A 25,849-nucleotide genomic window follows, 5' to 3' on the forward strand; every position below is an offset into this window, starting at 1 on the left:
GTTCATTTTTCACAGCTGAATGCCTTTGCTCACCCAGAGTCTCATTCTTTGGTCAAAGAGGGCTGATATTTTCAACGTGTTCTGTTAAGCAACTGGCTCCCAGGTGAAAACTTAGCCATCTCGCAAACGTACTCCTGCTGTAGCTCTGTTTTCAGTGCTGCTGCCTATGAAAAAAGGCAGTGATAAAAGTCCTCTAGTCTCTATTGCACTGGAGATTTGGATAGCTTTAAATGGTGGAAAACAGACAGTACTGCTACCCTGTTTTCTTCAGCTATCACCCCAAAAATACAAAATGAGTTGATGAAGTTGGATAGCTTCCTTATATGGTTTTTGTGCCTGCTTTACAGAGTCTCTCTTTCACTGGCATGAACATGTCAGAACCTCTTGTGTCTGCGGTACTGCTGGCATGCATTGAAGAGGCAAAAAAAGACCTGATCCCTGATCCAAAAGTGTTCTGCACTCACTGAATGTGACCATCTCCTAGGATCAGATGCAAACAATGACTTTTTACTGAAACCTCTATGCCTTTGAGGGTGCCAGAGTACAGAATAAGATGTAGGGCTGTTGGAGGACACATCCCTGGGGACTGAAGTGAGGCGTGAAACCATTTTGACCTCAGGGGTGAACTTGGTTGACATATCTGACCTGTTCTCAGCCCTGTTCTTCCCATCTGAGGACTTTCAGTTTCCCAATACAATTCTCACAGACACCTTTTCTCCCAGTACTTCTCTCCACGAATGTTCATTTTTGCCATTGGCTGGACCCATCCACACTGAAACTACAAGAAAGTGCAGGAGCTCAATCCCATCACAGTTAAAAGTTTGTTCTGCAAATGAGGCTTAGTTGCCAAGTTAAAAGTTCAGCCTGTCCTACACAGCTCTGGCTCAGTTTTGGGAGCAGAACTAAGTATTTCCACAATACAGACCAGAACTATATCATAACCAAGCCAAAGGAAAAACCAGCTCATAACCAGGTCCCCTGACTGGTTACTAGTGGTTTGTGTGAGGTTTTTGGAGTACGCATGCAAAGCTCTTGTTATTCTTACTGAGAAAACGCAGGAGTGTTCCAGTGAAAGTTCTGGTAAGAAAGCAGAAATTTCTGGAGAAGAAGATTTTAAATATTCTTTTGGGTGGATATAAACTTTTTTTAGCTTCTCGGTGGAACAGTCCTGATTATCAAAGTGCTTTTCTAAAGATTAAGATAACAAGTGATATATTGAAGCCATTTTATGGAGTTCCACAACTGAATGTACAAATATCCCTGGGCCTTTTCTTCTTTCTTCATGATAAATGCAAAGGAAAAAAGCGATAGAAAGGTTTAAATTATTACACTTCTTCCTGCTTCAAAATTTTCCACTCAGTGCCTTTCCTGTGTAAGAGGAGGATTTATTCGTTTGCAGTCTTTTATATCCCTTTTTGTATGCAGAGTACGGAACACATAAAATTGGAGATTTTCTTCCAGACTGGAAGTCAACAGCCATCAAAAATGTCGGGGAGAACAGGGAAATAACGGGCACTAAGACACTACAGGGTGTCCAGAAGCTTTGATTTCATGCAGCTCCGGTGCATTATTCTCCCCAAAATGAAGCTTCAGCTTTAAAAGAACAGGGAATTTGCAAAGTCAGGTGCTCACACACTATGAAATGTCAGACCCCTGGTTATCAGTTCCCATGAGCAGAGACTCTGGCAGAACCAATCTTTTCATACTCATACATTTTGCAGACCAGTTTGGTCTCTTCTATTTTACCACAGGGAACTGCTTCTGTGAAGATCCCGCTGAGCCCCAACAGCTCCAGAATGACACATTTTTATTACTAATAGAATCAGAGGAAAATGCAGATGCAGAATTGTGTTCAGCTTCTACAAATCATACGCAACTTGAGACTTTTTTTTTGGGGGGGGGGGAGGGGGTTAGGTGGTTTTTTGGGGGGTTGTTTTTTTTTTTTTTTTGAGACAGCAAAATTTGGACAGGTTTGTATACAGAAAGGAAGGTGGTTACATCTCTGACACAAAGAGATGCCAGATGTCAAAACCTCACTTCTGTAGCACTAAGGCATTACAAAACTTTGTGAAACTGTTAAAACCCCACCAACAAATAAGCAACATACTTTTCCTAAACCTGTTTCCTGGAAACCTGAAATATCTTAGGCGGACACTCAACCCTCCCACCAGCCCCCTCCCCAAAATAAAAAAAAGAACACCAAACACGAACTTAAGCCAAGGCAGAGCTTGCTTCACAGATTTCATCCCAGATTAATATAATTTATTTATAAGCAACTGAAAAACATGATCTTGTAATGGAAAGTGTTAGGCAGCTTCAGCAAAAGGCATTACAGTCCATATAGCCCATAATTAGATAGCAGTGTATAAAATGCACTGCATGGCTGGTTTAAGATCAATTCAAATCCCATGATGTCAAAATTATTCCTCAATATCCTCCAGCACATTGCCCAAAATCTGATTACTTGAACACGAATGCTGTCCTTCCAGCTGCTAGAGCTAGCAAGTCCTAGGAACTGGCAAGGTAAGGATTAAACACTAAACAAAGATGGAGAATGGTGGGCTGGCATCTCAGACCCATGGTTGCTTTATTCTGAGCAGCTTTGGAGTGGTGTGGCTGAGCTCCAGTCTTAAAATCAAAATGCAGACTCATCATTTAGCCATGAGAAAAAGAGGTTACCCTCTGCATAATTAAGTGATCTTGCTTTTTTACTTACAGGCAAAGGAGGCCTTGGAGGCTTTGGCACCTTCACCAGTGTGAAGAATAAATCAAGTCAGCATAAAGCTCTAATGGCTGCAGCACAAGAGAATAATTATTTTGTTTCAATTCTCACGAGTAGAGGGGGGCATAGGAAGCTGTTGACAAAGAGCTACATTTCTTAATTGAATTTAATGAAATATGAAACAAAGCTTCTCATCTCTAATGCAGTCTAAGGAGCAGGGAAGGGCCAAGGTGATATATCGCTAATGCCCTGACTTGGCAGTAAAAATGGGCTGTGACCGAGAAGCAAACATTATACCTGTTCAGCATTACCTTTACTGCTCTGCAGTATGGCTGTAATGGCTCTGCCTCTGAATTTATTTTATGGTCAGCTCACCAACATACACCCACAGGAGAGTATTGCCACCACAATTTTCAGGTGGTGAGAGATAGAGATCCAAGCTTTCCTAGGGGGGCCCACGAGGAGGCAAAAAGGACTGCAATGGTGGGATATTTTGCAGAAATATCTAAAAAGCAGAAAGATTCACCAGCATTGACCCTCCTGTAAATAAAAAAAGCAAGGGATTTTGGAGAAGCCTTTCAGAAGACAGGTTATGTTATGCAGTGGGGGAAAATGAGGGAAAAATATGAAGAGCAAGGGCCACCCTCAAACAGGGCTGATAGATTGTAACACGGTGTATGGCTGGAGAATGGAATTGTTTCAATACAAGTAACGTTTCTCCATTTCTGTTTACTAAATTAAACCAGTTTCCTACTGCAGAAATCTGCAACCTATAGATTAAAGAAATCCTGTGAAAGTGTTCACTAACAATGGAAGTTGGCTCCTTGTGGAGCTGCTTTGGACCCCAGGCCTACAAACAGCAGTCAGTTTCAAAAGAAAGTATAGATGATGACATCACCTTAAAGTGAAATGAGAAAGTTGAGAGGCTAAAACCTGAAAATCTTAAGCCCCCCATAATTGCTAAATATTGCAAACAGGCTCAGTGATATCCATATGTAATGCCATGTAGCTAAAGAAAGTAATTTAATTTGCCATGAAATTTCATGAACAGTATCTCAGAAGAGGCAATCTTATATATGCATACACACAAACATACAAAAAACCCTTATTAGTGTAAAGATTGTAGGATAATCTATACTAGTGAAAATCTAGGTGTCTTTTTTAAAAACAACTTTTCTAAGAATTAGTTAAAAAGCTATTTTTTGTCATGCTCAAACAAGTAGTCCCAGCTCTGATTTTTCCACATTGTGCATTTCTAACCTGTAACAATAAACGGATAATTAGATGAGATAGACCAGAAACAGTGATACAACATTTCCTCTCTTAATGTTGCACAAAAATAAAAAGCAGAGATTCGTCATATGGTAGAAGACAGCTCTGCTATTTAAAAACTGATGCTTATAATGTTTGACAAGTGCCAACAGCAGTTAAAAAAAAAAGTTGATTATTTACACAGCTACCAAGAATTATTCCCTTTTTGGGCATCTTTGGAAAGGAATGTGACCTATCTAAAACTGTACACTGGTAGGTCATCCTACATTCCCAGAAGGAACCCATGTTAGCACTGCAAGAGTTTGTGAACGAGGATAGTGAGTGCAGCCTATACATACGCTGCTCGCAGGTCTCTCCCAGCCAGCCAGGGAGGCAGCGGCATGTTCCCAGGACACGGTCGCAGCCAGCGGCATTCTTGCACTTGCACACCTGGTGGCAGTCAAGCCCAAAGAATCCATCTGGACAAGCTGAAAATGCAAAACATTAATTTTTTAGCAGAGTTCCTGATTCTTTTCTGTATAAATTCTATCTCAGACATCTGAAAACACAGGGCACTGCTCATTTTTCATGGATGCTTTGTCACGCGTCACTGTGCTTAAGAGCCACAGTTACTTCAAGGGTTAAGCCTGCACAACTCTGCTACATGCATCATAAAACATGACCCATTTTACACAAGCAACAGATTTTTGCATAGAAACATGCAGCCAAGAATACATAAAACAGGAGAGAGAAAGGATCTGGATTCACACAAGCCAGTATCTGTGTTTCTGTAACTGACTGAGGACAACGGAAATAATTCAACATAATGCAAGACTATGGGGCGATCCGTGATGATCTCCCTGACTTCTAAAATGTAAAACTTATGCTCCCATTTACACTTTCCTAAAGATTTTTTTTTTAACAGGGAACATAAGCCATAGTGGTGTAATTTACTGCTGAAATGAACGCCTGGCAAAGAGAATGAATAGAGATGTCCAAGACAAATTAAATGTAGCAAAACAGCAGGGAGTTTAAGGAGCTCAGTACCTACATCTAGGACATGTAAGGAAGAGCAGACCCATAGATTTGATTTACATCTGTACCAGTGTTGACAGAAGTGAAAATAAGCCACCAGTGCTTGTCAGTGAGCTACATCATACCAAAATGCTGCTGTATTTGCCTAGGTGAGCAGCTCCATAGAGGAGCCTTCAACCCCGGAGGGAGGGGAAACCCCGCATCCATGAGCCTCAGTTCTGGGCAGTGAGAGCCACCGAGGGCAGTGAGAGCCACCGAGGGAGCCTCGAGGCCTTGCCAGGCCTTGCTCAGGAGCTGCAGCTCCGCTGAGGGAAGCAGGGACTCACAGGGGCGGCACCAGGAGGGACGGCCCCGCCCTGAGCCGGTAAAGCCCAACCCAGGAAGTGAGGTTCCTCGATTGTGTAGAAGACAACTTCCTTCTGCAAGTAATAGAGGAGCCGACAAGGAGAGGTGCCATGCTTGACCTCGTGCTCACCGACAGGGAAGGGCTCGTTGGAAATGTGATGCTCCAGGGCAGCCTTGGGTGCAGCGATCATGAGATGGTCGAATTTGAGATCCTCAGGAGAGTGAGAAGAGCGTGCAGCAAGCTCACTGCCCTGGACTTCAAGAGAGCAGACTTTGGCCTCTTCAGGAACCTGCTTAGGAAGGTTCCGTGGGATATAGCCCTAGAGGGCAGAGGGGCCCAAGGCTCTTGGTCAATCACAGTATCACAGTATGCTAGAGATTGGAAGGGACCTCAAAAGATCATCTAGTCCAATCCCCCTGCCGGAGCAGGAACACCTAGATAATGTTACACAGGAATGTGTCCAGGCGGGTTTTGAATGTCTCCAGGGAAGGAGACTCCACAACCTCCCTGGGCAGCCTGTTCCAGTGTTCCATCACCCTCACTGAGAAGAAGTTTCTTCTCAACTTTAAGTGGAACCTCTTGTGTTCCAGTTTGTACCCATTACCCCTTGTCCTATCATTGTTTGCCACTGAGTAGAGCCTGGCTCCATCCTCGTGACACTCCCCCTTTATATATTTATAGGCACTAATAAGGTTACCCCTCAGTCTCCTCTTCTCTAAACTATAGAGACCCAGCTCCCTCAGTCTTTCCTCATAAGGGAGATGCTCCACTCCCTTAATCATCTTCGTTGCCCTGCGCTGGACTCTCTCCAGCGGGTCCTTGTCCTTGAACGGAGGGGCCCAGAACTGGACACAATATTCCAGATGCGGTCTCACCAGGTGTCCTGGGTTCAGCAGTAGCAGTCATGTTTCTCCTCCTTGGTAGCTGGTGCAGTGCAGTGTTTTGACTTTCAGCTCGGGAACAGAGCTGATAACAATGATGTTTTGGTTTGGCCAAGGACTTTGTGAGCCTCATGCTCTGCCAGGGAGGAGGGGAAGCTGGGAGGAAGCAGAGACAGGACACCTGACCCAAGCTAGCCAAAGAGGTATTCCATACCACAGCACGTCATGCCCAGGATGTGACTGGGAGTTAGCCGGAAGGGCTGGGAGACTGCAGGGTTGGAGGAGGTATCGGTCAGAGCATGGTCGGGTTGGGGGGGGCAAGTTATCGGTTGGCTGGTGGTGAGATGTCGTATTCTCTTCCCTTGTTATTTCCTTTATCATTATTATTACTGGTGGTAGCAGTAGTGATCTGTGTCATACCTTAGTTACTAAACTGTTATCTCAACCCGGAGGAGTTGCATTCTTTTTGATTCTCCTCTCCGTCCCTCTGGGAGTAGGGGGAGGGAAAGAAGAGGGGAGGAGTGAGTGAACGAGTTACCTGACTGGGTTTAAACCACAACACCAGGGCAGAGCAGAGGGGAAGGAGGACCTCTCTCGACCTACTAACCATCCCCCTTCTAATACACCCCAGGATGCCATTGGCCTTCTTGGCCACAAGGGCACAGTGTTGGCTCATGGTCATCCTGTCGTCCACTAGGACCCCCAGGTCCCTCTCCCCTACACTGCTCTTTAACAGGTCATTCCCCAACCTATACTGGAACCTGGGGTTGTTCCTGCCCAGATGCAGGACTCTACACTTTCCCTTGTTATATTCAAGGATCACCTGGTACAAGCTCAGGAGTGTTCCATCCCAACTAGAAGGAAGTGCAGCAGGAGGGCCAGGAGACTTCCTTGGATGGATAAGGAGCTCCTGAGGAAAATTCAAAGGAAAAAAAGAGGCTTATAAAAGGTGGAAGCAAGGACAGGCAGCCTAGGAAGAATACAGAGATGTTGTCCGAGAAGCTAGGGACCAGGTTAGGAAAGCTAAGGCCCAGTTAGAATTAAATCTGGTTAGGGATGTGAAAGATAACAAGAAGGGATTCTATAGGTATTTAGCAAGCAAAATACAGATAAGGGATAATGTGGGCCCCGTCTGGAAGCTATTGGGAGAACTAGCTACCCTGGATTTGGAGAAGGCTGAGGTTCTTAATGACTTCTTTGCCTCGATCTTCACTGCAAGACCACACCACCCAAGTCTTGGAAGGCAGACACAGGGACTGTGAGAATGAAGACCTTGGGCCCACTGTAGGAGAGGATCTGGTCTGAGACCATCTTAAGAACCTGAACATGCACAGGTCCATGGGTCCTGAAGGAGCTGGCAAATGAAGTTGCTGAGCCATTGTCCATCATATTTGAAAAATCATGGCAGTCAGGTGAAGTTCCTGAAGACTGGAAAAAGGGAAATATAATCCCCGTTTTCAAGAAGGGGAAAATGGATGACCCAGGGAATTACAGACCAGTCAGTCTCACCTCTGTGCCTGGCAAAATCTTGCAGCAGATTCTCCTGGAAGGCATGCTAAGGCACATGAAAATCAACAAGGTGCTCGGTGACAGCCAGCATGGCTTCACTAAGGGGAAATCCTGCCTGACCAATTTGGTGACTTTCTATGATGGGGCTACAGAACTGATGAACAGGAACAAAGCAGTTGACGTCATCTAACCGGTTATGTGGTTTGATTGACAAGCTGGAGGGAAGGGATGCCATCCAGAGGGACCTTGACATGCTTGAGAGGTGGGCCAATGCCAACCTTATGCAGTTCAACCAAGCCAAGTACAAGGTCCTACACCTGGGTTGGGGCAATCCCAGACACAGCTGCAGGTTGGGCAGAGAAGAGATTCAGAGCATCCCTGAGGAGAAGGACTTGGGGGTGTTGGTGTTGGGAGTGTGTATATATATATATATATATATATATATATATATATGTGATATGTATGTATGCATATGTATGTGTGTGTATTTAGATTACGTAAATTCATAGATAGAATCACAGAATGGTTTGGGTTGTAAGGGACCTTAAAGATCATCTAGTTCCAGCCCCCCTCTAGTCCCAACCTTCCTCTAGACCAGGTTGCTCAAAGCCCTGTCCAACCTGGCTTTGCACACTGCTGGCAGCCACAGCTTCTCTGGGCAACCTGACCAGGGCCTCACTGCCCTCACAGTGAAGAACTGCCTAATATCTAATCTAAATCTCCCTTCTTTCAGTTTGAAGCCATTCCTCCTAGTCGTACCCCTACATGCCCTTGTAAAAAGTCCCTCTCCAGCTTTCTTGTATGCCCCTTCAGGTACAGGAAGTCTGCTTAAATTATATTAAATGTTAATAAATTTGTACCTATATGTCATCCTTTCCAGAGAATCCTCAAATCACTCAGTCTCAGGAGTGACAGTACTCTTTAAATAAGCAGTTACACAATAGAACTGAGCTCTCTGTCCTTGTTCATTTTAAATTTATATTTAAACCCTGATCCTTGCACTTCTACCATGAAATCAGAATGACTGGCTTCCCAATAGTCTTATGATAATTACCATCATATACACTACCCAACAGACCCCACACTAATTTCACAGCTCTTTGCCAGATCAGAACACCACCATTACCCATCTGGATCTTCCACTGTTGGACTCCTCTGCCCAACTCTTTTCTTGCCTTATGTCTTCTTCACACCCATGGTCTTTGTCCCAGTCTACTCGTACTGCCTCTCCCACAAATGTAAATTCAGCTTTTTAGCAGAAAGCACAACTGTCTGCTTTGGCTATAAGCGTGGGAGAAATTTAGTATCCATAGATTGAGGCAAACTTGGACTTTCAGACAGGAATAGCAATAGTGCAACACACTGTAACATCTGCTTTGGCGTTTCTATTCTCCAAACTCCTGCTTAACATGTGACTACATACGAGTGCTTCATTTCAGCTATTCAAATCAAAAAGCTCTTCCCTTCATCCTGTCCAGACTGCAGCTTCTTCTTTGGCATAAGAAAAATTTCAGGCTTACACCACTTTCCAGGTATGCACTGTCTACAGAAACAGAAGTGTGCCTCATACCAATGTAAAACTGTAACGCATTTGCCAGCCTCTATTCATTTCATACTGAGGACAGAGCTGTTATCAAGTTGTAAGAAAGAGACATCAGCATGTGGTTCCAACCTTTCTGTCCTTATTTATTATGCTTCAGAAGCGTGTAGAGCACAGCATACAAGAAAGGACTTTTACTCAACCCTAGGTGACTTCAAAGGCTGACAAAGTTTTCCATTGTTTAATGCAGGAACTACACAGTGTTGTTGGCTATTGATAGACATGCACAGTATTTATTTTTCCTTATATCTTGTTAAAGCATAAATCTTGCTGGGCTTTCTTATGATAATGATTAACCACTGAAATTCTAAGAAAGACAGTCAGACTGTCCTGCAGACAATGCTGATTTAGGCAGAGGCTCAAATGCAACCTTTTAGTGCTGCACTTCACAAGGGCTGTATGTTGCTTATATTAATGCATCAGTTAATAAAGAGACTGTAGGAAAAGTTCAAGACTCACTCCTGCTGCCTCCAGTTTGTGGGCTAATTGTCTGGCATTTTGGATATTCAGTCAGATCCAGCAGAGAGCTGGATAATTCTTCTGTTGCCCTGATTCTGTAACTGGACACCTGCCTTAGGCCATACAACACGTACCAGAAACACTGGGGAACAAAATTAAACAAAACCACAGTGTGGTGAAGGCAACTGCAACCTTCAAAACGGGAGCAGCAGATGCTCAGCACTTCACAGAATTAAATCAATTATAACAATTGCCTTCCCAAACAGGAGCAGAGCAGCCCTGGCACAAGGCAGGGTGACTTGGCTGGCTCAGTGTGGTATGGCACACTTCTAACTAATCAATATTAGATTTTGTAAGGTCCTGTCTTCTCCTTGGACTTTGAACTTAGAAGGCTGCAACAACTTCAGTTTCAGTGTTTCTGTGATGACAGAAAAGTCCTTCCCAGCCTTGGGGTGAACCGTCAGCAGTATGGGAGAAGCGTAAGGCAACTGCTGTGCCAGGTCTCAATCTCTGCATTATTCTCTGCAAGGCACAGAGCTTGGCAAACGTGGGTGGATTGCCAAGAGGACAGCAAAAAGCACATCCCTGCCAGAAGGAAATGCTGTTATTCTGAGAGCAACTAAAAACAGAAGTGCTAAAGCTCCCCAGAGAATAGCTGCCAAAAATGCCAAGAAGGCTCTACCAAGGGCAAACCACCCACACATTTTCCTCCCTCTTCATCTTTTGGAATCAGCTGAACAGTACTGGCTGAAACTTTCTACATGAAAAGGTAACACTGGTCAGCTCAGAGCACTCTGCCTGCTGGAGAGAAAATGGGTAGAAAACAAGGTTTTACAAACGGTAAGCACTAAATTCTACTCTCCCCTCTACCATCTTCTTTCAGGAATTTAAAAAGATAAAAATGTCCCACGTGAGTAATTTGAATGCTGAGACTTGTATTTTTTTTTCCCCAGTGATGTCACCCAAGCTTCTCCATGTTCTTCACACCTACTTTGGTGAAGAGTATTTAGCCTCTTTGTCCCCATTTTGATTCCTGCTGGAATTAACATATTTAAAGCATAGCACAGGTAACTGTATCACTTCTCCAGTAACAAATAATAATAATAATTAAAAAAAATAAACTTGAAAAAACAGAGTTCACTAAATAATTTTAAAAGGGGACATAATTGAGATGCCATAAATTATGAGGCAAATTTTGCAGCAGAACCTTGAAAAGGGTATTTATTTTGTATAATAATTCCTGGTAAGAATGAGAGGGAAACAGCAAGCAGTATCTCATCAATGGAATTTGCTACGTTACTGGTGAGGCTGTGAAGCACCTTCCTTCCCATCAGAGGGCAGTAGCTGCTTACGAGAACTGCCACTTCTCTCCATCGTAGCTATAATGCTACCTCTGTAAACCGTCCGATAGGCAAAATAATTGTGACTTTGGTTTAATGATCATCATTTGTACACTCTTCAATCATTTACACTTAAATAACTTTCATAATGTCTGACTATGTGCTGCTTATGTTGCATTCAAGACACTATTTTATATGATCTGTGCAATGATGCAGCATGACAGTAAACTCCTTAGGCGATGCAACTCACAATAATGTATCTGAGGAACCCAATCCAAACTTTCCAACACTTTACCAAATGATCAGGTAATAGAAAATGATCTGTTGGCTTTATTAAAGTTAAAAGTATATCTATTCTTAAAGAGTTCCTTTGGGATGATTCACAAATCCATGTTTTTTCCCTAAAACATGTCAGAGAGGCACTAGGCACACGCAAGCGTAAGGCATCTTCCTGTTCAGTGTTCAGACAGTAGGACTCTGCTTAAACAGAGTCTTCATAAAGATGTGATTCATAAGGAATCTAAGGAATCTTAATTTCAAGGAGTCTTAAGCATGTACCTCATTTTATCTACTTTAAAACATGCGCCCATCGTTAGGCACCTAGCAAATTCTTCCGGAGTTTGGATGGAAGTGCACATTTCAATAATGTCCTCCAATTTAGTTCAATGGTTTATTTATATCAGGTGCTGTAAACTGCAAAACCAACTCTGTGCATAAAAAAATCCCATCTGCATAAACCCGAAAGGGACTAGAGGGAGCAGCAGTACCTCTTTCACAAAAGGTTCCTGTCCAGCCCGCTGTGCAAGTACAGGCTCCGCTCACGTGGTCGCAGGCAGCTCCGTTCTGGCACTGACAGCTGTGCTCACAGCTCGGGCCAAAGCTTCCCTCAGGGCATCCTGCAGCAAAGGAATCAAAACCAGATGACAGGTTAATTCTGGAGCAGATCATGGATCAATGAGGAATTTTTAGATACATGGGAATCCTTACTATTTCCAAAAGAATAATCCAGGCATAATGGTAATTCCTTAAAACTGATGTGATTAAGTGTTCTCCTTGGGGTCCAAGTAAGTTGGGCTGTTTTTATTATGGTGTATTTTAGAAGAACGCCACAGTGTTGAAAATCTAAATTCTGCACAGGAAACTAATCTCATCTGATAGTTGCAAAGCCTGTGACTTCCCAGGTTCTGCTTGATGACACTTTGCACACTGGTCTGGAGTCACGTATGTGCACATCTCCTCTGGGACTTCACCAGCCAGAGAAGGAAAGCTCCCAGCTTTTGTGCCTCCTTTGGAGGCCCTGTCCTCTGTTTTCCTGCAAATCCTCTTTGCCCAGAAATCTGGAGAAAATATGAATTGTAGTAGAATCCTTCAGAAAGCTCCACACTGAATGCTGCGTGTACTTTGTTTTCAGGTTCTGCTTTGAAAAATCAAGCAAAGCATTACATCTGGAGGACAGATTAACAATTACATTTCTACAGCAGTAATATAAGGAGTTTTAAAAGATTTGCATGGTATTCATTATTGGAAGAAAGAAAACAACACTTGAGAATGAAAATAATTTCTTCCGGGATTATAGGAAAACCAATTAAGAACAGGACCAGTTGTGTAATTCATGTTAGACATTTTGGACAGGCTGAAATGTATATATATATACTTGGCTAAACACAGTATTACATGGCCTCTACTCATGTCTGAGGGTTTTGTGAACTCCTTTCTAAATGAGTTACAGAGATTATTGCCAGGTCTCTCTTAAAAATGTATGATTTTAGCATTTACATCAACAAAGTGAATTTCAGGCAATCTGGAAAGAATTACAGAGAACAGAGAACAACGAGGGTCCTCAAAGACAGCTCTTTATCTGGAATAAATGGATGGGTTTGGTGTTGCCTATTTGGTGCTATAGGTGAGCAGTGATCGGAGCCAGCATGAATGCAGTTGCTCCTGCAGCTTAGGGACCCTATACTAACTGATGCCAGCCCCTGGGTCTCTTATAGGAGATACAGGCTGGGATGGGAGACAGGACAGCAAAGTACCTTGAGTACCTCTTTGCTTTCAATCATCTGTGCCAGAAAACGGGCTGTTTTTTAAATGTGGAGTTGTTTGAATATATTTTTTGCACTTACAGGTGAAGTTCAGTGCCAGGATGGAACCAGTGTAAAACCCCATTTGCATCACCTCCTATTCCCAGAGCTGCAGGTCACCAGGCAGCATGCTCTACACTAGTTTAATGAGTAAATAGATAGGAGTGCACTTGTGCCTTAAAAGCTTCATCCTGCTCAGTGTTTACATTTCACTTGAAATTTCAGACAGAACCCAGAGAATCTGCGCAAGGAAAATAGTATTCCAGTGCAGAAATAGGGGTGGGGCTCTCAGCTGAGATTTCTACAAACCTACACTGTTAAACCTTGAGGTGAGACTTTCAAGGTAATGGCAGAGGAGCAGTACACTTAACAGATGATTTTGCAGTCCACATTACAGAAAATCTGCCTCCTGCTTGAGCAGGCATGGGCTGCTGCAGTGTGTACTGAGATACATCCACCCCACTGGAGAACCTGAGCTGCCTGCAAAGCCACGAAGAGCCCAACCTGCAGCAAGAGGCTAGAGATGCCCCAGGAAGAAAGGAACTCTCCAGACACAGTAAAGATCTTGCCTCAAAGGCAGCATAAAATGTTTCGGGAAGAATTATGGCTTTCATAATCTTGCACACACACATATATGTATGTACATATATGTATATACACGCACAACTAAAGTGGGATAAAAAGCAGACTCAATAAAACAGGAAACCCACAGACAGACTACTAGAGGTTGCCAGATGTTTTGTCAGTGACAATGGCTTCCCTGCTTACCTTGCCAGAGAAGATTACAACCAGTTCTTTGGCTACCTTCTGTCTGCAGGGATGCTATTTTGAGAGAGGTCAAGAATGAAAGAGAAGTGGAGCTAGCACCTTTTTCTCTGGGAGCTGGTCTTTCCAACTAACTCTCCTTCCACTCCCTCTGTGCCAACAACAACAGGAGCTGTAAGATCAACTTTCCAAGATTCTTGTCTTTGGTCACTGCTGCTCCAGATTGTTTTGACATTCCTGTATGACGCCAACAGTTAATTCTGCCTACGCTACTGAGACCCTGGTAGTTATGTATGTGCTACTGTAAGACTGTTAAACTAATAAATAGAATATTTATTTTATTTAACAACTTAATACTACTACTACTACTACTACTACCTAAATATGCAACTTATTGCCACAAGATGAAGTAGATACCAAAAGTCTGCATGGAATCAAAAAGGAAATAGGCACATTAATTAGAAAAACACCCCAAGTTGTATTAAATATAGAGATACTGCTTCTGTCTCAAGAAGCTCCTGAGTGGCAAACTGATGAAACCTGGTGTCCTAGGTTTAGCTGTGAGAGGTTTTTTTCTCCTTCCTAGTAGGTGGTGCAGTGCTGTGTTTTGGCTTCAGTCTGAAAACAATGCTGACAACACATTGATGTTTTAGTTGTTGCTAAGTAATACTTATGCCAATCAAGGAGTTTTCAGTCTCATGCTTTGCCAGGGAGGAGGGGAAGCCAGGAGGAAGCAGAGACAGGACACCTGACCCAAACCAGCCAAATGGGTATTCCATACCACAGCACGTCATGCCTAGTATATAAACTGGGGGGGAGTTACCCAGAAGGGCAGATTGCTGCTCAGACCAGGCTGGGTATCAGTCAGCAGGTGGTGAGCAATTGTATTGTGCATCACTTGTGTTTATTGCTGTTTTTTCCTTTCCCCTTTTAATTTAAATCCTCTCCCCTTGTTATTTCCCTTAGTAGTAGTAGTAGTAGCAGTAGTACTTTTTATATTATACTTTAGTTACTGGGCTGTTCTTAACCCATGGGATCTACATTCCTTCAATTTTCCTCCCCATCCCGCCTGAAGAAGGAGAGGGAAAGGGGGAGTGAGTGAGCGGCTGCATGGATCTGAGTTACCAGCTGGCCTTAAACCACAACAGTTCTTTGTGGTACCCAACGTGGGGCAGGAAGGGTTGAGATAACGACAGATCTGACCAGAGTGCGTCTAATCACAATAAGCATTCATTGCTTTGTATTGTCACTTGTCATAATATTGATTTATTTTCTCTCGGAGTTGTTGCACTTAGTCTCACAGTTTCTTTATATCACACCTTACATGCAGCCATGATTTGCTGTTTTAGTGTTTATCGGCTTTTTTGGGGCCTGGGCTTAGGTTCTCGTTTTGCTGTACTTTATGATAATTGCTTATGATACGATAGAATTATTGATCATTAAACTGATCTGGTATGTGTTCTCAGCATTGCCATTGCCTATGTAATTTGGGAGCATGCAATGGGAATTATTAATAGTTACACTTGGTTTCTTCCTCCCTTGGAGGGCCAACCTATGGAGGAGACATCATCTCGCATCTTCCCCTTCCCCACCAGGCTATTTACAATGGCATTTATGAATTTCAAAGACTGTGAATATCCTTTGAACACCCTTGAAACCAGCCTGCTTCTTTTGCTGGGAACCATCATTTTGTTGAGTATGGTTCAGGTCTTGTCTAAGGTTAAACAACTGTCTAAGAATACCACCAAGAGATTTTCCCTGAGGCTAGACAGTCATGAGTGGCAGGGTGTGTGGGACAGTATGGGCAAATATCTAGGCCAGTGCACCCCTCCAGTGTTTTGGAACTTCAACCCTGAACAAGAGCAAAATCCATAAAAACTAGTGAACACTTAAAAAAGGCATGCTGTCATCCTGGCAATACCAGGGAGATACAAATAACTGCAATGTGCTGGGACTTGGCCTATGCCTACAGAGTTCTGCTGAACAATACCCAGTACCCTCAGGTGGAAAAGAATGTCTCTGGATCTAACGGCAAAGCAACAGATACCATGGCTACTCCATCCCTAACAATGAGCACAGCAGCTATCCCAACCCCAGCAACAAGCACAGCAACTACTCCAACTCTAACAACAGACATTGCAACCCCTTCAACTGCATTGAAAGATACTGCAGTCACTCTAACCCCAGCTGAACCAAAAGACCAATCTGTGCTGCTATCAGTTGCCCCTATATGCAAGAGGAAATTGAAACAAAAAGCAACTCGTGTAGTGAAGCAAGATGAAGATTTCATGCCAGAACTACAGGGGGCAACACCAGAAAGAGAGGAATCAGTACAAGAAACAGAGGAAGAGGCAGAACAAGAAGTAATTTCTCAATCTCTGTCCTTTACTGAGCTGTGGAATATATGAAAAGATTTCAGCCATCTTCCAGGGGAGCACATCATCACCTGGGTGCTCTGATGCTGGGACAACGGGGCCAACAGTCACAAAGTAGAGGGTAAGGAAGCCAAGAAGCTAGGATCACTTGCTAGTGAAGGGGGAATTGACAAAGTGACTGCAAAAGAAAAAAGAGTCCTCAGCCTCTCGAAGCAGCTCTTGTCATCTGTGAAAGAAAGGTATCCCTACAAGGAAGATGTTATACGTTGCCCAGGCAAGTAGACCACGACAGAGAAAGGCCTCCACTACCTGAGGGAATTAACCATTCTAGAGATGATCTATCATAAGTCAGATGATACACCCATAGATCCAGATGAAGTCAAATGTACATGACCCGTGTGATGGAAATTTACATGGAGCCATCATTATATGGCAACTCATTGGCAGCAAGTTGGGTGGATGCAGCACCACCAACAGTGGATTAAGTGAATTGTTTGAAGACAATCCTGCCCCTCCATCATTTCAGCTGTGGAAAAACTCCTCTCCAGGAGTTCAAGCAATTGAGAGACAATATACCCAGCTCCCCACGTGTACAGACCCACATCTTGGCTATCAACAGTAAGTGCCCTATTGTTCGAGAGGGAAGATAAAGGAGGTACAACAACAGTGAATGCGGATCCTCCAAAGAAAGTTACTGTTCCAGACTCTGGTGGGCAGTTTTCCAGATGGAATGAAAGAGTTGATTTTACTCTGACTCTTATGAAAAGGAATTCTAATCCAATCCATTTGTATAAGAAGTAAGTGAAGAAACTTAAGATCACTATTAGAAGGGACCTGCCTACAGCCAGGTGGAAGAGAGGGACAATCAGATTTACTGGACTGTGTGGATCAGATGCCCCGGCACATCAGTCCCACAGAAGTATAAGGCTCTAGCAGATACTGGTGCACAGCGTACCCTGATGCCATCAAGATATCATTAGGTAGAACCTTAAACCATGATACCTGTGAAACATATCAGAAACTAATTATATTATAGATATCTGTATGTTTTTATCCTCTTAAGGCATCTGCTATTGGCCTCTGCTAGAGATAGATTAGTGGAGATCATGGGCCTCTGGTAAGACCATTGTGTATTTACAAAGAAATAGTGCAGACCTAAAACCAGATAAATAAAACCAATATGGAAACTTTAATAGCATAAGCCAAATAGACAACACTCCTATCACTCACATGAGGTCTTAACATTAAAAATAGATGTTGAGTCCAAAACGAGTCTGAAAATAACTTTCCTGGAAGCAAAATTAGGGAAACTATCAAACCCAAATGAAACCTGAGAGCCCTGTGATGTGCTGGGCAGACCGGAGGCAGCACAGCCTGGAGGGAATTATCAGGAAAAACACAATTTCTGCTGCTTGGTTTTGAAAATTCCTTGTGTTGACAAAGTGGCAACTTACTCCATTCACAGTGTTTCCCAGTGAATCCTGGCTCACAGAAGCAGGAGCCAGTGACTGGATCACAGCTACCATCGCTGTTATTGCAGACACACGTGTTTTCACAGCGCTGTCCCCAACGGCCACTATTGCAGGCTGTAATGTAAAAAGATATTTACATTAAGAAGCAACTTTAAGTTTGCCTAATGGATTATTTTACATCTAAATAAGACCAGAAAAATGCAAAATGACCCCTTAAGACACAGGAGTTCTGGACTAGGCTCTCCACTGCGGCACGGGGCACAAATTGATAGAAATAAATACATTTTTGCCAATTTACTTCAGCAGATATTATACCATCCACAAAAAAATAATCATTCACAGCCAATCCATATCAATCATTCCACAGTCACAAGTGTATAATTTCATGGAAATAAAACATCAGCTATTGACTCACTTCGCAAAAATCTGCATAATCAGAATAGCAAATGGGTAAAACTAGAGAGATTTGCGAGCATCCTCCATATTTTCCTCAAAAATACTGTGAAATGCAACAAGGATACAGACAGAGAAATTTCACAATCTTTATTAAAGCAACTTCCTGCTTTCATTCTAAAAATCACCTAACACTGACACGATTATGACAATGTACCGTAGCATCTCCTTCCATTCTTGCAAGGATAAAGATGAAAGTTCCAATTAAGGCAACAGTAACCTGGTTCTGGAGTTGGGCATCCATTTCAAGCCCGGTCTGCAATAGTTGGTAGCACTGCCTTACCGAGACATCTTTGCAAAACAACTTTTCTCATATCTTATCCTGAATAGAAATAAAAGCTTTTCTTTGCCAGGTCTCTTAATTCTTTACACAGCCTAGGGAGTCATGAAAGCTATCCAAATGACTCTACATGTTACCAACTGATTTGATTTTTAAAATATGTATATTGGTGGAAAATGCAGATTTTCCCAGAGTGTTCTTCAATACTGAGCCTGAGAAGCCAAGTCCAAAGCTTATTTCTATCAACACTAGCAATTAATTTACATGATTTTATGTGTTTAAGACCAAGTTTAGAAAGAGGTTTGCATTCTGTTGGCTTCTTGCAAGAGCGATCATAATAAATCAAGCAGAAAAGATATGAAAGAGGAAAAGAAAAGAATCAAACAAGATCACTTAACATTTATATGGTGCTATCTAAAAAGGGCAAATCTGCACTTTTACATGGCCATAAATATGGAGAGTGATGCTAAAGTCAACAGAAGGATGCTCTGTTCTTCCAGGGAATAGGATTTCTCCCAGCATTTATATTCACAAGTTGAGAAGTGACCTTAAGACACACAACTGTACGTGCCACTCACTTGTTGAATAAATCTCTAAACAAAATGAAAAATTGAGAATTAAACTTGAAACTAATCTGTGCTGAAAATGAAAACCAAAACTGTCAGTCAAAATGCTGTCAGGACAGATGGTATTAGGCAAAGGGATCCATAGCGTTAAAATAAGAAGTTATATCAATACTTTGTGCTTCATCAGCCATCTATTTCAATACTTTGAACCTAGATAATTAAGGATTATAACCACCCAGGCTGTGCAAACCCATAGACACACAATTTCAGAAGCAATAAGATTAGCAAAAGTATATTAAAAAACTGTAATAGACTAAGAACAAACAGAGCTGGTTTTTACATTTTAAGTTCAGTTCCTGGGAGATACCATGTACCCTGTAGGGTAAATACGCAGTTGACTTACGGTGTTTGCAGTCATGGCCAGTCCAGCCAGGGGAACATGTGCACTCTCCGGTGACATGGTGACATTGAGCACTACCACTACAGCTGCATAACAGCAGGCAATTTTGTCCATAATAACCATCGGGGCAGGCTGAAAACAGATGCACCTAGGTAGTAACTCAGACAGACTGATCTTTTCAAACAAGACAGCAACAGCTTGCCCCTAAAACATGCATAAGCTGAACCTAGAAATCACAGTGGAAAAATTAAACATCTTAATTTGTATGCTAGGCGTTTGGGGCCAAGTTCTGCAAAGTGGGAATAGCTTGAGTTGCTTTTGGTTACTTCTCCGGCACATCAGGATCAATCAGAGGAGCAAACCTTCATCAAAAGTGAATTTGTGACTAACAAGAAGAGATGCCACAACAGAGGTCTTGCATGAAGCAGTGCTATCCCTGAGAGCCTGTCTATGCCAGCATGACAACCATACTCAAAGTAGCCTTTAATACCCAGAGACTAGACAAGGAGCCATACCACAGTAGCACAGACCACTTGTGTGAGCATATTCCTATGGTCTCTGGTCAATCTGCAGAGAGAGCACTGATACTATTCCACCATCCTTAGTGCTATTTAATCCTGAAGTATATATACCAAGGAGTGTTGCTGCAAATATAACCCAAGAATGATGCGGTATGGGCCAACTGGTCAGCACCTCTTGCCAAGCAACCAGGATTGCAATACAAGTATTGTGCCTATTAAACATTGTCTTTCTAAAGACATATTGTCATAAATTAGGTCTAATGATAACATCAATTTGAGATGCAGTTTAGCTGGTCATCTGCATTCATCTGTATTCTCCTGTATTCTCCTTCTGGTAAATAATGTCAAATTCAACCCAGAGAATTCCTGAAGCCAAAAGGTAGTTTATCTTGGCTCAGTGTATCTGACGTAACAAGCATCTCACAAAAGAGCAAGAATGTAGAAATCAAACCATAACTTGACTGCCTTTTCATGGGGATGGCCAATGTGAGGACTTACATGTGGAACAGGATGCCCCACTGTAGCCTGGAGGACAATCGCAGGCTCCAGTCTCTGTGTTGCATTGTCCCCCGTTGGCACAGGGCTCACAGGAGTACTGGCAGTCTGGTCCCCACTGACCAGCTGGGCAATCTGGATGAGAAAAATCACATGACATGTTCCCAGTTCCATTTTCTGTTTCAAGGAAGTTATACATTTGTGCCATTACCTTGAAGAATTTAAAAATATTAGTAAAATTAAGCTGGATAAAGGATGGTTGTATCTTCTCTACAGACCTACAGTGCTGTCACAGTAAACCTGAGTCAACACGCCTCTGTAATGCAGCAGATGAGAACACATCTAAAAAAAGACCCAAAGTCTCTGTTTCAACTTCTGTAGTGGTGTGCCTGTGAGGCGAACCCAGGTCGCCATATAACTCCACCTCCTTCATCAGGTTCCTGCAGTGGTGATCCACAACCTGGGTCCAGACAGGGTAGATGCTCCTCAGGTGTGCAACAGCCAGAGGTCCTGCAAGCGGTAGAGGGGGAATCCATGGCGCCTTAGTAGTTTAGTATCCCTGAGACTTTTTTAATCCATTTACTTAGTTACACACAGTAATGCTGTCCTTTTTAATTCCTTCTTCTGTTAACTTGCTGTTTTCCACAATAGCTGTCTTTGGCCAAGGCCCTTCAGCGCCTCCTGAGGAACACTGGGTGCATATGGCAGCACAGTCCCAAGTTCTGCTCTGGGACTCAGAGGTGCTGCAATACCTCAATATCTCTGCCCAACATGCATGAACACAGCCTAACATATAAATCACTATTATTAACTGGAGCAGAAAGGTGGCTCAGGGTAACTGAAGCATGTTCCCTCCTTTGCAAGCAACCCCCCGTGGTCGATGTCATGTGATCTGTACCAAGACTTACCCTTTACCCATTCTGCAAATGAAGCGTATTGCATTGCAGCAGTTTTGGTGGGAAACAGAGTCATTCCAATTCTTCTCACGTCTTCCAAAGAAAGACTTTCACTACCCTAGTCCAGCATCTAACACACCTTGCTCACATGTAGCACCAGTCTTCCCAGCTGGGCAAATACACTGTCCTGTCTTCGGATTGCATGGCGCTTCTCCACAGATGCACCTCTGCTTGCAGCTCACACCAAAACTCCCAGGCTGACAGGCTGGTCAAAAGAAACCCAAACACAGTTAGTATAAGGAAGCATTTCCAAGATTAGGTTGCTGCACAACCAGCAGCAATTTCAAACTGAACTGTGCTGGTACAAAGTGATCAATGTTAGCATCAGTGTCTCATCAGCTGGTGGTCTGTAGTTAACTGCAGCAGAGCTCTAGAAAGTCTGCCCCTGAAACTTTAAAAGGAACCACAGTTACCTGGACAAATGTTTGTTTTAGCAACTGGCCTCAGCCTTGAGCCTCAACCTTTGCAAGCAGGGAGACACAGTAGTTGCCAGGCTCCAAATATTAGTTTGGCTTCAGTGGGGAACTGCCAACCCGTACCAAAACCAAATGAACCCTTTTATTTGCAACTTCTGAACATAAGTTTCCTGAGTAAGCTTTCCCATCTGAAAAATAAGTTTCTTGAGTAAGCTTTCCCATCTCAAGAGTACCTCCCAGGAAAACATGTGATGAGTACCTACATAAATGGCATTTTTCTCCATGAAACCCAGGTGGACATGGATGCTGGCAGACTCCTGTCTCATGATCACACAAAACATCAGTAGGACAGTTACACCTCAGTTTGCAACCAGCCCCATAAAATCCAGGCATGCACTCTGGAAAATGCAAGTAGACACACAACATATATAAGAAAAAGGAAAATTTAAAAGAACTGATGTCAGAAAATAATTTAGCAGAAACTTGCAGAAAATATAATATACATTTTAGAGGTGCTGATAAGGAAGCATAAATACTTATTAAACACTTGTGTGGACATTTCAAAGAGGTTACAGCTTAAATACAACCCATAAACAGAATGGCAGTGTACTTAAGGATATATTTAATTATAGCCATTACAGAATTACTCTTCTTATCTGTCTGTACCTTCTGCTGCTTTCTGCCTTGGTGCAAAGCCAGTGCTGGGAGAAGGATGGTCTCCCCCAGAACTATGCACATCACCAAGAATGCTAAAGATGCTAAATATCATCACTGTTATTCTCCACCAACCTCCTTCCAACAACTAGTGTCGTAAATCTGACACATTCCTGCCTGCCCAGAGAGGAATCTGAAGGAAGAATCTTTATTGTGTTACTCCATTACTGTCTGGAGAGGGCTACTGAGACATGCAAACATGAATGTGGAATACAATTCTCTTTCAACTACCCCATAAACTACAAAGAGTAAGTTGAATTCAAAGACCCACAAACCTGAACTAGCATTACTGAAACCGTTTACAAATAACCCTGCTGCCATAAAAGAGTTTTTGCCACTTATTTACTGTCTGTGCAGAAAAAGGAAAGAACAGAAGTGATAACTTCCAGAGTCTTCATTATTTAGGGCTGTATTAGAATTTGGTTTCTAGATTTCTGTTGTCATTTGCTCAGGCTAAAACTCCTGTGTTCTTAAGCTGTATTTCTTTGATGTCCCTGTAAGCCCTGTGATAGCCAGCACTCATGGGTGTTTGATGTATGAAAAACCACAGACAAAATAATTAGCAGAATACGAGTATCAGTATCAGCAGCAACCGAACAAAGCAAATGAGAAATAATGCTGTGACAAAGGAATAAGCAGACACAGGCAATCTGGCTTTCTATTATACCTTTCTGACATTTTTTGCCATGATAACCAGGCTTGCAGGTGCAAGCCCCATTCCTTGCGTTGCATTCCAGCGTGTACTCTTTCACGCACTGACACTCCTCTGAGCAGCCAGCTCCAAAGGCCCACCTGGGACAGGCTGCAGCCAGATAAAAAGGAATCATTAGCTCTGTAATTATGCATGAGTTATTTGAAATTGCATACTGCTGCAGAATGCAACTGCTGCAAAAAAGCAAAACGTTCATTTTACTTTCAGCAAATACGTCCACATTCCTATGATGGTGCCCATTAATGTGTGGGTGTGTAAAATATGGTTTACATGATGCCTATATTAAGTAATTAATTTCATTTCAAGCAATATGTGGTGAATGCAAGAAATAGAAATGTTTCAAAGAAAACTTAGTTAAGTTTCTGAATGAAAAAAAATATTTGGATACAATCCAAGACAAAATCTTCTCTTAAAAAAAAACAAACCCAACCAACCAAACAAAAAAACAACCAAATCACACAACTAACCTTGCATAGATTTAGGAACAAAAGCTGTAAGCCATATTTTAATATTTTTGTTTTGATTCTTTGCATCCCCATTTGACATTTCATCCTCATCCTGCCCCAGTCAGCCCTACTCCTCAGCTCCTACTTTGACATTATTGGCAGCCCCTAACTCCAGCTGGACTTTAGCCTCACTAACAACCCTGACATTAACCTGGCCAATCCAAACCAACCCTACCTATAGTCCTCACCTTTGCATATCAGTAAATCTCAGTCCTTATGGCCAAATTTAATTGCTAGAGGAAAAGATTAATGAAATTTCTGGGGCTTCCTGGCATGCATCCAGAGTCACATCCTCTTGCTATTCCCAGTTCATCACAGAACCCAAAGCCCCACTCATTTTGTATGTGATGTGGAATCTTTTAGACACCGTTATGTTGTGCATATGTTAAACAGATCCAAAAAATTACAGAAACTTACTAAGATGGCAGAAGCGCCCATAAAGCCCTGGGTCACATAGGCAGGCTCCATAGAGTCTGTGGCAATAGCCGTTGTTGGCGCAGTTGCATGGTTTATTACAGTTCTTCCCAAAGAAGCCTTTCGGGCAACCTTTTAAGTGCATAAACACAGCAAGGCATCAGCTGTTAAGTGTTAAAACATAAACACCAAATCAGCTCTCTTTTAGTTGGCACTACAGAAAAGACCAGGTTGCCTTTTTGCTGACCTGGGGCTTGTGAGCCCATCCTTACAAAGCACGTGCTTTTTCTCTGTCTTGCTTATTATTTAAACAAAAGTCACCGCAAAACAAGCTGCAGGGTTACGTCTCACACAATGGAGACTATTCTCATTAGCGCCACTAAGGTTTACTACACACAATTACATCTAGATAGAAACAAAGGGAAAGAAATGGTGAGGTTTCAGGCAAGACAAGGGGAGCCATACCATCTTCACAGAGCTTGCCGTGCACACCAGGTGGGCAGCGGCACTGCCCTGTGACGGGGTCACATGAGCCTCCGTTCTGGCACTTGCAAATGCTGGCACAGCCTCTGCCATATGTCCCTGGGGAGCAAGCTGTGGAGAAATCAGGGAAAATGAATGGGCCATGAAATCCCGTCCCTTTATAAAAATAACACTCCAGTCATCAAAACTGAGCAATGAGAGTTCTTTTAGTCAAGCGGCTCTAATCAAAGTTATATTCTTTCTATATAAGGTAACACACGTGTCTGATATTTACTATTTAATTTTAAAAGGACACCTGAATTAAGCTGACTTACGTGAAGTACTGCATGATGTATTCAAATTCTCCACTGCGTATGCTTCCCTCCCCACAATGCACAAGGCTCAAAAAACATTGCTTGTTAAGTACAAAACTTTTTTTTTTTCCCCAAATACTATTATAAAAATAACATTATGTTTTTCTAACATAGCCTCTGAAATTCCCCAGATGATCATGGCAGAAACGGATCCACAACAAGATTCCTTCCTATCATCGCTCCAGTGCAAAACAAGTTGTGAAATGAAGCCTTGATCCACCAAGCTCATTACCTGAGTAAATACAGTTGCTGGAGTTATCTGACTTAACTGACATTTTATCAATGTACATTAAAAAACTTTACATTTCACATCAATTTCCATTCAGCTTCTTTGGTGCGTTATTACCAAAATTTAGTTTCAGTTTTCTCAACTGCTTGTCTCGCCCTGAACCCATTAACTATGCTGTATGCTAAGAAAAAAATAGAAAAGAGTGAAAGCAATCACATATGACTAAATCATAGATTATCTATGGTATTTATCATTGTCAATGGCTATGTCACTGGGTTGCAGGTTTTGCTCAGTAATGCCTTAAATGCATCCCATTAAAGTTCTTTAAATTATGGAGGTGATTTGCACCAGATTACATGCATGCATACCTACTGTAAATATAAAGCAGAAATGTTATTATTATTTATGAAGTGGACTAAAGAATATGTATCCTCTCTTGAAGTTCTTATGACCTGTTCTGAACCACTAGAGCACCATGAATAGATGTAAGAATAACTAGAGCACCATGAATAGAT

At 42.4% G+C, this 25,849-nt stretch overlaps 1 protein-coding gene across 1 annotated transcript in view; it reads right to left on the reverse strand.

The window, feature by feature from the left end:
- LOC133268850 (multiple epidermal growth factor-like domains protein 6) overlaps positions 1 to 25,849 on the reverse strand; it is a 210,337-nt gene that overhangs the window by 19,712 nt on the left and 164,776 nt on the right. Inside the window, exons 15-24 of the mRNA XM_061452608.1 lie at positions 24,735 to 24,863; positions 24,273 to 24,401; positions 23,305 to 23,439; positions 22,187 to 22,321; positions 21,587 to 21,712; positions 20,555 to 20,686; positions 19,539 to 19,667; positions 17,819 to 17,950; positions 11,911 to 12,039; positions 4,333 to 4,461 (exon numbers count right to left, since the gene is read on the reverse strand). Of these exons, the coding sequence (XP_061308592.1) occupies positions 4,333 to 4,461; positions 11,911 to 12,039; positions 17,819 to 17,950; positions 19,539 to 19,667; positions 20,555 to 20,686; positions 21,587 to 21,712; positions 22,187 to 22,321; positions 23,305 to 23,439; positions 24,273 to 24,401; positions 24,735 to 24,863 (1,305 nt within the window). The remainder of the gene's footprint in view (positions 1 to 4,332; positions 4,462 to 11,910; positions 12,040 to 17,818; positions 17,951 to 19,538; positions 19,668 to 20,554; positions 20,687 to 21,586; positions 21,713 to 22,186; positions 22,322 to 23,304; positions 23,440 to 24,272; positions 24,402 to 24,734; positions 24,864 to 25,849) is intronic.

Source organism: Pezoporus flaviventris, unplaced genomic scaffold (assembly GCF_033815535.1).
Source record: "Pezoporus flaviventris isolate CSIRO_AGI_PZ_B2104156 unplaced genomic scaffold, CSIRO_AGI_Pfla_v1 ptg000013l, whole genome shotgun sequence".
NCBI classification, from domain to species: Eukaryota; Metazoa; Chordata; class Aves; order Psittaciformes; family Psittacidae; genus Pezoporus; species Pezoporus flaviventris.